At 43.7% G+C, this 12,352-nt stretch overlaps 1 protein-coding gene across 2 annotated transcripts in view; it reads right to left on the bottom strand.

Annotated features, from left to right (window-relative positions):
• The window catches only part of epb41l4a (erythrocyte membrane protein band 4.1 like 4A), a 523,500-nt gene that overhangs the window by 17,695 nt on the left and 493,453 nt on the right, over positions 1 to 12,352 (bottom strand). For both annotated transcript variants that reach the window (XM_028804831.2, XM_028804832.2), the window contains exons 18-19: positions 7,548 to 7,625; positions 4,931 to 5,050 (exon numbers count right to left, since the gene is read on the bottom strand). In XM_028804831.2, coding sequence (XP_028660664.1) covers positions 4,931 to 5,050; positions 7,548 to 7,625 — 198 coding nt within the window. The remainder of the gene's footprint in view (positions 1 to 4,930; positions 5,051 to 7,547; positions 7,626 to 12,352) is intronic.

Raw genomic sequence — 12,352 nt, 5'->3', positions numbered from 1 at the left:
GGAAGGTTACAGAAAAATTTCTGCTGCTTTGAAGGTCCCAATGAGCACAGTGGCCTCCATCATCCGTAAGTGGAAGAAGTTCGAAACCACCAGGACTCTTCCTAGAGCTGGCCGGCCATCTAAACTGAGTGATCGGGGGAGAAGGGCCTTAGTCAGAGAGGTGACCAAGAACCCGATGGTCACTCTGTCAGAGCTCCAGAGGTCCTCTGTGGAGAGAGGAGAACCTTCCAGAAGGACAATTATCTCTGCAGCAATCCACCAATCAGGCCTGTATGGTAGAGTGGCCAGACGGAAGCCACTCCTTAGTAAAAGGCACATGGCAGCCCGCCTGGAGTTTGCCAAAAGGCACCTGAAGGACTCTCAGACCATGAGAAAGAAAATTCTCTGGTCTGATGAGACAAAGATTGAACTCTTTGGTGTGAATGCCAGGTGTCACATTTGGAGGAAACCTGGCACCATCCCTACAGTGAAGCATGGTGGTGGCAGCATCATGCTGTGGGGATGTTTTTCAGTGGCAGGGACTGGGAGACTAGTCAGGATAAAGGGAAAGATGACTGCAGCAATGTACAGAGACATCCTGGATGAAAACCTGCTCCAGAGCGCTCTTGACCTCAGACTGGGGCGACGGTTCATCTTTTAGCAGGACAATGACCCTAAGCACACAGCCAAGATATCAAATGAGTGGCTTCAGTACAACTCTGTGAATGTCCTTGAGTGGCCCAGCCAGAGCCCAGACTTGAATCCGATTGAACATCTCTGGAGAGATCTTAAAATGACTGTGCACTGACGCTTCCCATCCAACCTGATGGAGCTTGAGAGGTGCTGCAAAGAGGAATGGGCGAAACTGGCCAAGGATAGGTGTGTCAAGCTTGTGGCATCATATTCAAAAAGACTTGAGGCTGTAATTGCTGCCAAAGGTGCATCGACAAAGTATTGAGCAAAGGCTGTGAATACTTATGTACATGGGATTTCTCAGTTTTTTTATTTTTAATAAATTTGCAAAAACCTCAAGTAAACTTTTTTCACGTTGTCATTATGGGGTGTTGTGTGCAGAATTCTGAGGAAAAAAATGAATTTAATCCATTTTGGAATAAGGCTGTAACATAACAAAATGTGGAAAAAGTGATGCGCTGTGAATACTTTCTGGATGCACTGTATACTACTATATACATACACACTGTAACAAATGCGCTATATAGGCGCCCGACCCGACACAGATGGACACAGAGGCACGTATAAACAAACAAGACTTTTGCCCGTGACACACAGGCAATACACAGTCCACAAGCACAATTACCACAACACCAACAATTTCTCCCTTTTACCTCCACTCCTCCTCAAGCATCGTCTCCTTCCTCCCAACTCTGGCTCCTCGAGTGGTGGTGGCTGGCCCTTTTTATATCCCACCCGGAAGCGTTCTAGGTGCTTGACCACCTGGTCCTAATTGCCCTTCCGGATGGGGCTGAAGATATGTCCAGCTAGGCTGCTGACTCCATGCAGCTCCCCCTAGCGAGCCCCCAACCATCCGAGCCCCCAACCAGGCTGTGGAGGACTCCATTTCCCATGGAGCCACGCGAGAGGCTGGGAGATCACTGTCTGCCAGGGAGGCTGCCACCAAGCATCCCAGGGGAGGTACTGAGCTACCCATGGTTGCTCCCCCGGAACAGACGCAGAAGGGGCGTCCCTGCCGGGCATGGGACCCGGCTGTCCGCCACAACACACACAAACAATAATGGGACCAATAGAACTCATTAGAAGAGAGCTTATTGAACAGGAAACTAAAAACGTGAATGGTATCAGCACTAGTGTGGAGTATTTCAGACACTCAGGAGATCAGATATTAAATTTTTCGAGCATTGGTGAACAATGAGAAGAACAAGATGAAAGAGTGAGTAATGAGCAGGTTTTGTGATGGGCAGGACATTGATTAGAATACTTAGAAGAAGGTAGAGTCATACTGTAATACAGTGGTGTGAAAAACTATTTGCCCCCTTCCTGATTTCTTATTCTTTTGCATGTTTGTCACACAAAATGTTTCTGATCATCAAACACATTTAACCATTAGTCAAATATAACACAAGTAAACACAAAATGCAGTTTTTAAATGATGGTGTTTATTATTTAGGGAGAAAAAAAATCCAAACCTACATGGCCCTGTGTGAAAAAGTAATTGCCCCCTTGTTAAAAAATAACCTAACTGTGGTGTATCACACCTGAGTTCAATTTCCGTAGCCACCCCCAGGCCTGATTACTGCCACACCTGTTTCAATCAAGAAATCACTTAAATAGGAGCTGCCTGACACAGAGAAGTAGACCAAAAGCACCTCAAAAGCTAGACATCATGCCAAGATCCAAAGAAATTCAGGAACAAATGAGAACAGAAGTAATTGAGATCTATCAGTCTGGTAAAGGTTATAAAGCCATTTCTAAAGCTTTGGGACTCCAGCGAACCACAGTGAGAGCCATTATCCACAAACGGCAAAAACATGGAACAGTGGTGAACCTTCCCCGGAGTGGCCGGCCGACCAAAATTACCCCAAGAGCGCAGAGACGACTCATCCGAGAGCTCACAAAAGACCCCAGGACAACGTCTAAAGAACTGCAGGCCTCACTTGCCTCAATTAAGGTCAGTGTTCACGACTCCACCATAAGAAAGAGACTGGGCAAAAACGGCCTGCATGGCAGATTTCCAAGACGCAAACCACTGTTAAGCAAAAAGAACATTAGGGCTCGTCTCAATTTTGCTAAGAAACATCTCAATGATTGCCAAGACTTTTGGGAAAATACCTTGTGGACTGATTAGACAAAAGTTGAACTTTTTGGAAGGCAAATGTCCCGTTACATCTGGCGTAAAAGGAACACAGCATTTCAGAAAAAGAACATCATACCAACAGTAAAATATGGTGGTGGTAGTGTGATGGTCTGGGGTTGTTTTGCTGCTTCAGGACCTGGAAGGCTTGCTGTGATAGATGGAACCATGAATTCTACTGTCTACCAAAAAATCCTGAAGGAGAATGTCCGGCCATCTGTTCGTCAACTCAAGCTGAAGCGATCTTGGGTGCTGCAACAGGACAATGACCCAGAACACACCAGCAAATCCACCACTGAATGGCTGAAGAAAAACAAAATGAAGACTTTGGCGTGGCCTAGTCAAAGTCCTGACCTGAATCCAATTGAGATGCTATGGCATGACCTTAAAAAGGCGGTTCATGCTAGAAAACCCTCAAATAAAGCTGAATTACAACAATTTTGCAAAGATGAGTGGGCCAAAATTCCTCCAGAGCGCTGTAAAAGACTCATTGCAAGTTATCGCAAACGCTTGATTGCAGTTATTGCTGCTAAGGGTGGCCCAACCAGTTATTAGGTTCAGGGGGCAATTACTTTTTCACACAGGGCCATGTGGGTTTGGATTTTTTTTTTCTCCCTAAATAATAAAAACCACCATTTACAAACTGCATTTTGTGTTTACTTGTGTTATATTTGACTAATGGTTAAATGTGTTTGATGATCAGAAACATTTTGTGTGACAAACATGCAAAAGAATAAGAAATCAGGAAGGGGGCAAATAGTTTTTCACACCACTGTATATGCTGTATACATTATTTATGTTGCATGCTACCAGTTCATATGTTATGCATATTCCTGTGCATTTTTTATATTTTATGAATAAAGTAATTTGTGATCACCAAGTATGGTTCTCTTTTAACTTGGTCCTATTCTTTTTTGCAAGAATTAATACTACTTTGGAATTTTGATTGCACTTTTTTATAGTGTTCACACAACTAGCCTCTAACACTCAGATGAAAAAAGAAGATATTAAGACTCCAATCTAAAGTTGTTTCTATTTTTGTAGCCAAATTGATTATGGCAGAAGACCTGTTGTTTGTTATGTGATGGCATCACCCACCACTCTTGCACTAATCAACTATAAAAGCCTCCCAAGCTCGAGGAATTAAATAAAATAGAATGTAGTACTCTACCTTTGTACTGCACTGAATATTGTAAATATTTTATATTGTACAGCAGAGATAAAGTTGGAGTCTGCTACAAAAAGTGTGATAACATCACCCACTCTCTTATCTAGGCTGCTGGCATATCACATGACTCAAAGTAATGTAGTGTGCCTGGCACATTTCATGACTCCAGTTGATGGCTCTCGTTGCCTTGAGGATGTCAGATTATACGACTAGCCATTGTAGATGAAGGATGATACCTGACTTTTCACCACAGCATAACATTTCCAGAGCATTGCAAACTTGTTACATTCTGACAGCCATGCAAAATGCTCTCTGACAGTCCTGGTGACTCTGTGAATATTTTCAACCTATCATGAATTCAACAATGGTCTGCAGTCTGTCATTTTCTTTTTTCCATTCGCAAATACAAAAACATCAGACAGAATAGCTACTCTTTTATTTGTGTGGTATAAAAAGCATTTTTCTTCTTTTCTTGCAGCCTCGCTGTTTGTATTATACTTTCAGAGGAGCACTCATTGGTCATCAGTTCTTATACACGTGGGAGTCCACCCCAGTGACTTAAGACAAAATCCCTGCTGGATGCTTGTGCATGGTGAGATGCAGAGCACTATAACTGAGTTGCTGAGGATGTCACATTAAATAACTGCTGGTCACAGGAGCTGTGACTCGCTAGGATTATGTAAATGATGGCTAAGACTGAAATTTGCTAGAAAAGCTGAATAGTTTGACACCACATTTAGCAGAGACAGAGGCCTAAGAGTCACTGGAAAATGTTTTTTATCCCAGCAGGCTGATCACTCATTTCTCCATTTTGCAAGAGGGCTGGAACATGTAGTACCATAGATATGAAGGCAATGACCAATGATGTTTGAGGCTTGATTTGGCCATTAAATAAATATAAAAACTAAGTTGACAATATTTTGAGTCTCAATCATAATTTAAAAGAAACATACGATCGTGAGCGATGTCTGGAACGCCTATGGTTAGGGTCATTTTGGGACTTCTCCTTCTGCCGCCGTAATACTGCTTCCCATTGTGGTGCTGAATCCACCATCTCGTTTTCCTGCCTTGACCTAAAAAAAAAAAGACTAGTTAATGCGCAACTCTCTTGATTCAGAATCACAGTTATCTAGTAGTTTTTTTTAATTAAATAAAAATTCAACCCGCTTTGTTTAATATTTTCTACTCCTTCCTTTATACCTTTCTTCTTTTCACGCTCTTAAAAAGATGTCCTCATTGCCCTAATCCAACAGACCTGGAAATGTTTCTGTGGTTTGCCACAATTCCTCCCAAGACTAGCTTAAACGAAGCCTCTCCTCCTCTGTCAGGTGAGTCAGTGGGGGGAGTGGAGGAGGAGGAGGAAGAAAAACACTAGTGTCCAGAAAAAATTGTACATTGTAAAGGCAAATGTGGAACATACATCTTTGTTAAACCTGAGACTTGCCTATGATAGTTGCGTTCTGTCCTTTTAGGTGTGAGACAAAGTTAATACATACAGTACATTGTAAAATCCACTTCATGCAATTTACAGTCAAATTGCAAGGCCGGAAACAGCACCCGATAGGGAATTAGTCCACACAGACATACACATGCACACGCACACACACTCAATTTGAAATAGACAATTTCCCTAATCTTTGCAGATATGGGATGAACACCCACACAAATTCACGGATAACATGCAAATTCTACACAGGAGAAGCTGAGGTATGAGATTTAAACCATGGACTCTGAATCTGTGAGGCCACTGCACCATTGTGCCACTATATTTCCCTACGTTGCTCTGTAAAAAATAATATTAATGATAACTGTAGACTTTTCCTTTTTTTAATACAAACTTTTATTTGTAAGTTTCAGTAGCCATGTCCACAAGTTGACAGTTAATACTCAAGCATTAGGCTTGTGGAGTGTCAAAAGCAAATGTCTAACAACATTTACTAATTGGAATGTTTGTTATCCATAAGTCTGCTTCCAATCCTGCGTACATAACAATATAAGAAATTTGACAAATGAAAGGAGACCATTCAGTCCATCAGCTCATTTGTTTAGCTAACAGCTAAGATACCCCAAATATCTTCTCCAGATACTTTTTAAAGTTTGTCAAGGTGTTTGCTTCAATGGCATGTGTTGGTAATTTGGTTAAAATTCCAAAAAAAATTTCAATAAAGAAGTGCTTCTTGAATTCAGCCTTAAAATGGCGACTTTAATTACACAACTCGTCTTATAGTTCAAAGAATTTGGCTAGATCAACTTTATCAATACCTATGAAAATTTTGAAGACTTGGATTAGTTCCCTATGCAGTCTCCTCTGCACGAGACTAAACAGGTTTAATTGTCTATCAGAGTATGACATGTACTTAAGTCCCAGCATGCATCTGGTTGCTCTGTTCTGCACAGCTTCAAGCTGCTATCTCTTTCTTGTAACGTGGTGACTAAAACTGTGCACCATACTCATGGTGCAGTCTTAATAGTGCATTAAATAGTCTGAGCATAATATTTCTCAATTTATATTCAACAGTTTTTACACAACCAAGGTGAGCAAGCATACAGCACATGCTGGGTAGATAAAATAAAATAAAAAATGCATATAAGACATTTTTGGTGCTATCTGGTGTATGACAGTAATTTACTAGAAACCCAAGTTTCTATAGGACGATAATAAGAGACACTGGTTTTGGCCATTCAGACCTTAGAATAAATCTATGGTATGCATTTCTTAAAGGTTCAATTTGTTCCTGTAACTTGAAGATGATCTGCCCAATAAAAAGCTCCCTTGTGTGAATTTATCTGGAGGAGCTGCAATTTGTACAAATGAATGGACAGCCCAGCGGCAAAGTTATCTCTCCCTCTTTATCTGTGCTTAGGAGGATTTGTTGATGACCAACGTTTAGGATTAAACCTTTAATGGCAGACATAATCTACATCTCTGTAATTCAAATCAAAGAACTAAAATACCTAAAGAATGCAGTTTTGTATGTGTGTGCATTTTGAGGACTGAATTTCCTCCTCCGTTCTGCCACATGCCATCTAAGGGATTTTTCCTTGAGTAGGTTGGGAATAATTTACTTCTCTACATTGCTACTGTTACTGACTCAATAAAAGCATAATTTACATACGATATAAGCAAACTGCAGCATGGCATCACAAAAGATGAATTAATAATGAGAGGTGCTGAATAAATAAAGAAATGAGAAAGCATTTCTGCCTTCCCAGCGGGTAGCGAAACCTCACAGCTATTCTTCATTACACTTCAGCCTTACGAAGCGTCTCGTTTAGCTACACATCACCTGTTTGCAGCTGCATGGTGCACTGTATTATTTTCATAAACAATTCTCTTCCTTCTTGAATGTATAAAATATTAATGGTTGTGGGGACTTTGTAAACTATATACCAGCCTGTTAATCAAGTTGTGCGCGTCGTCACTTTTCTTCATAATGTTAACAAAATTTCTGCTGCTTTCACTCTTTTGCTTTAATGTAAATAAGCCTCCTTATTTTAGCTCAAGCACCTGGGAATAAACCAACCCCTAAAATACTGAACAGGCAAACAAAAAGGAGGTTTTTTTTTTACCTGTTTCTCTTTTTCCGATGATCCCTGCTGGAATTTTCAGATTCACTTCCACTGCTGGTGTTTCCTCGGGAGCGTGACCTGACGGTGAAACCAAGAATAAGTACAGTCTCTCCTGACTCTTAATTGAAAGGCAAAATTTTTTTTAATTCAATTAATACTTCACACCAGTCATGCCTAAAGTTTGTGCTTTGGAACTTTTGCATGCTGCAGGTGTTCAAGAATTTGTGGCCACTCCTTGGCTTTCATGAAACTCTTTATCTAATCGATTACTATGGCCAATGAATTCTATCCTGTTAGTGCTTTTTCAACATCAATTAATATAATTGTTAAAATATAACTGTGATAAAGTGAATGGGCGGCACGGTGGCGCAGTGGTAGCACTGCTGCCTCGCAGTTAGGAGACCTGGGTTCGCTTCCCGGGTCCTCCCTGCGTGGAGTTTGCATGTTCTCCCCGTGTCTGCGTGGGTTTCCTCCTGGTGCTCCGATTTCCTCCCACAGTCCAAAGACATGCAGGTTAGGTGGATTGGCGATTCTAAATTGGCCCTAGTGTGTGCATGGTTTGTTTGTGTTTATGTGGTGGGTTGGCACCCTGCCTGGGATTGGTTCTTGCCTTGTGCCCTGTGTTGGCTGGGATTGGCTCCAGCAGATCCCCGTGACTCTGTGTTTGGATTCAGCGGGTTCAAAAATGGATGGATGGATGGATAAAGTGAATAATGATTTGTAAAAATGGGTTAACTGACTGCCTGTGGATCAACATTTAAGCTAGAATACACTTACCATCCACTTACTGCGTATATCTACATTACTTCACTAACACTTTTAGGTAAGATATGCACTGTTATAGCACACTTGTTCTCTATTCATCCATCCACTTCAAATCAATGCCTATGAAGTTGTTGAAGAGAATTCTGTTTGGGAGCTGGACAGTGTGTTTATGAGTGTGAGAAGGAACTGCAGGATGACCTCACCCACAGTTGAAGCCAATAAAAATTACAAGGACGACTAGCACCATCTTCATTTAATTCCTGCCTTGGTGTCAGTAGGGGGATATGAACAAAGTGGAGCAAATTAACAACAAAATGTAACTAGAAATTAAAAATAACTAGCGTATATACTCGTGGATAAGTTCTCCCACGGATAAGTTGGACTTGATTTTATCGTATAATTTCTGGTATTTTGTAATGTCGGTCATATAAGTTGAATGTGGAAAACTCATGCTATTGGTCCAAGAGATTATAATATGCTAATGCCCACCTGAGAAAGTAACCATGGAGCGCACTGCCTTTTTTCTATGTATTGTGCCTACGTGACCATACGGTAATACCTGAACTATTCTGAAGCAATGTTTGCACTGATTTGTGTTTTTTGTATCTCACACAGAAATACACCTTTATTGTAAGAGCATCCCTTATCTACGATGGAGCGTTCGATCAGAAAAAAATATGAATCTGGTTTTAAATTAAACGTCATTGAAGTAGCGAACAAAATTGGTAACTGTGCTGCTGCAACAAAATTCGATGCGTCTGAGAAACTGATGCGAGATTGGAGGAAGCAAGAAGATGTAAAAAAAAAAAATACATAATTAAGTGTCGCATTTAAGGCATATAAGTTGGGATATGATTTTATGATTGAGTACAGTAAACCCTCGTTTATCACGGTTAATCCGTTCCAGACTCTACCGCGATAAATGAATTTCTGCAAAGTAGGATTCTTTATTTATAAATGGAATATTTTCGCAGTTAGAGCATAGAAAACCTGTTTACTGCCTTCTAAATATGTTTTTCAACATTATTAGAGCCATCTAGACATGAAATAACACCCTTTAAACTGTGCTCCATGACAAGACAGAGATGACAGTTCCGTCTCACAATTAAAAGAATGCAAACATATCTTCCTCTTCAAAGGAGTGTGCGTCAGGAGCAGAGAATGTCAGAGAGAGAGAGAAAAGCAAACAATCAAAAGTCAATAGGGCTGTTTGGCTTTTAAGTATGCGATGCACTGCCGGACAAAGCAGCTGCAAGGAAGGGAGCAATGTGAAGGTAGTCTTTCAGCATTTTTTAGAGGAGCGTCCGTATCCTCTAGGCCAGTGTGCGAACAGCCCCTCTTCTCACACCCCCTCCGTCAGGAGCAGAGAATGTCAGAGAGAGTGAGAGAGACAGAGAAAAACAAACAATTAAAAATCAATACGTGCTGTTCGGGCTGTGGCAGGTGGCCGGGTGCGGCCCTCAATCAGCCGCCTATTTAAGGAGCCGCCGCCCAGCAATCAAGGCTGGAGTCGGGTGAGGAGGTGGACGAGGTCTGAGGAGGCGGCAGGAGGAGCCCTGTGTGTGTTGTGGAAAGGAAGAAGAAAGTGGCTGGTGAAAGCCTGGACTTTGGGGGACTGTGGGGATTTGGTGAGGTGCACGTAAGGACTTGTATAAAATAGTGAATTGTGTAAATAAACGTGTGGTGATGGACTGCAACGTGTCTGCCTGTCTGTGTCCGGGCTGTACCTTTCTACAGTGGCGTAGTCGGCAGGATGCTGCACCTGGCACAAGGTGCGGACCTGCATTCAAAATATTGTCTGTGGAAGGCCCGGCACAGCAGGCGAACTCACCCACGTGCCGCAGGGGCGGCGTGCACCGAACCCCGCAGAGAAATGTGGAGTCGCAGACCATGAGCGGTCTGCTTTCAGACTTTGTGTTTCAGGGGCAGCTTGGGAACGCGGCGGCAGCTAGGAGAGCTGCCTGGAAGGAGATGCTGCAGCCGCAGCAGCCGCAGAGCTGCCCAGAACCTCGCCCTCGAGTGTGGAATGAGGGTGAGGAGGCCGCAGACCGAAGGTCCCTCCTCGTAGCAGGCACGGGATTGGGCAGCGTGTCCTGTCCTCCTGCCAACGATTGGTCAGAGGCGGGAGCAGGGAATGTCCATCTCGTGCCGGGAAGAAACCCGAGTGGGCAGCAAGGAAGTGTCCACAGAGAGCAGCCGGTGAGTGGAACTACTCGCGTGGTAAGCCCACCGCCGTCTGCTTCTCTCTCCTTGGCGGCGATATTGCAGGAGCTGCAAGAACGACTGCGCCTTGTGCTGTCGCCGCCGGCCGAGCGATGTGCCATCCGGGCGGAGACGCTGGACTCAGGAGGGATGGCAGTGGCGTTGGATCGAGAGCCGCAGGCAGCAGAGGATCGGTGCACTGCAGGAGCTCCTGGACGGAGAGGCACAGCGGGGAAGGTAAGGGAGACCGACCCCGTTAAGCTCCGGACGCCAGCGAAGCTGGGTCTGCCCTCTTACAATGGGCAGATCCGAACCGCTGTGGCGTCACAAAGTAAACGGAGGAAGCGGCTTGGGGAAGCCAGTTCCTCCGATAAGTGAGGACATGCTGCTGGGTGCGCGTGTCCCGCAAAGGGCCGTCCTCTGCGGAGGCAGAGGAGAATCCCACAGCTGGAGAGGTCGAAACGGAGAGTAATCCCACTGGTGATTCCGTGGCGGGGAGCACGGACTGCTCGGGCTGGGAAGCCGAGAAAGGGAGCATCGGGGCGCCGATCGGGGCCGAGAGCGTTGGCCCAGCTGAGGACGAGCCGAGGGGCTGCGTCAGGGCAACGCCTCCGCCCTTGTTTTTCTTTTGGATTTGCAGGATCGGGCCCTAGGCTACAATGTGTTGGCTTGCCGCCGAGGGGTTCCCGTCCTCCCGGAATGGTTCGCTGGTCCCAGGAGGTCTCAGCTAGCGGGGGAGTCATGTGGCAGGTGGCCGGGTGCGGCCCTCAATCAGCCGCCTATTTAAGGAGCTGCCGCCCAGCAATCAAGGCTGGAGTCGGGTGAGGAGGTGGACGAGGTCTGAGGAGGCGGCAGGAGGAGCCCTGTGTGTGTTGTGGAAAGGAAGAAGAAAGTGGCTGGTGAAAGCCTGGACTTTGGGGGACTGTGGGGATTTGGTGAGGTGCACGTAAGGACTTGTATAAAATAGTGAATTGTGTAAATAAACGTGTGGTGATGGACTGCAACGTGTCTGCCTGTCTGTGTCCGGGCTGTACCTTTCTACAGGGCTTTGAAGTATGCGAAGAACTGCGTGGGAAGCATATCGTATATCATTGAGGTGTTTTATTTAATACATAATACGTGCTCTGGTTGGGTAGCTTCTCAGCCATCTGCCAATAGCATCTCTTGTATGAAATCAACTGGGCAAACCAACTGAGGAAGCATGTACCATAAATTAAAAGACCCATTGTCCGCAGATATCCGTGAACCAGCAAAAAAATCCGTGATATATATTTAGATATGCTTACATTTAAAATCTGTGATGGAGTGAAGCCGCGAAAGTTGAAGCGCGATATAGCGAGGGATCACTGTATTCCGGTTTCAAGACTCGACTTATACGCGAGTATATACGGTATTTGATATTGTGATTTGTGAACCTAATTATGTTTAATTTAGCTAAAGTAAGGACAGTTCTTTCATATGTACTTATTCTTAGCAAAAAATACATGTGTTTTGCACGTTGTGAGCATACGACTGGATAAACTGATGTGTGGATTATGTGACACAAGTAACGTGAGATTTTTTTAATGAAAGTGTTTTGACATTATTTGCTATCATGCAGGTATGATCACCACTGAATCACATTCTATCAGTAACATATCATTTTTGGATGGGTTATTCATTTAAGCATGATGAAAGTAATTGTGATCCAGCACAAGCACAACTGAAGTTTGTATGATAGCAGCTAACAATGAAAAAAATATCTGGTCACATTGCTAGTTGAACCAGCCTTGCAGCAAACACTTTAAACGGTGCAGTTGACATGATAAAGAGCACACAGAATACTGTGAGAACAAACC

Source organism: Erpetoichthys calabaricus, chromosome 7 (assembly GCF_900747795.2).
Source record: "Erpetoichthys calabaricus chromosome 7, fErpCal1.3, whole genome shotgun sequence".
Lineage (NCBI taxonomy): Eukaryota > Metazoa > Chordata > Cladistia > Polypteriformes > Polypteridae > Erpetoichthys > Erpetoichthys calabaricus.
This window is presented reverse-complemented; position numbering and strand designations above follow the sequence as displayed.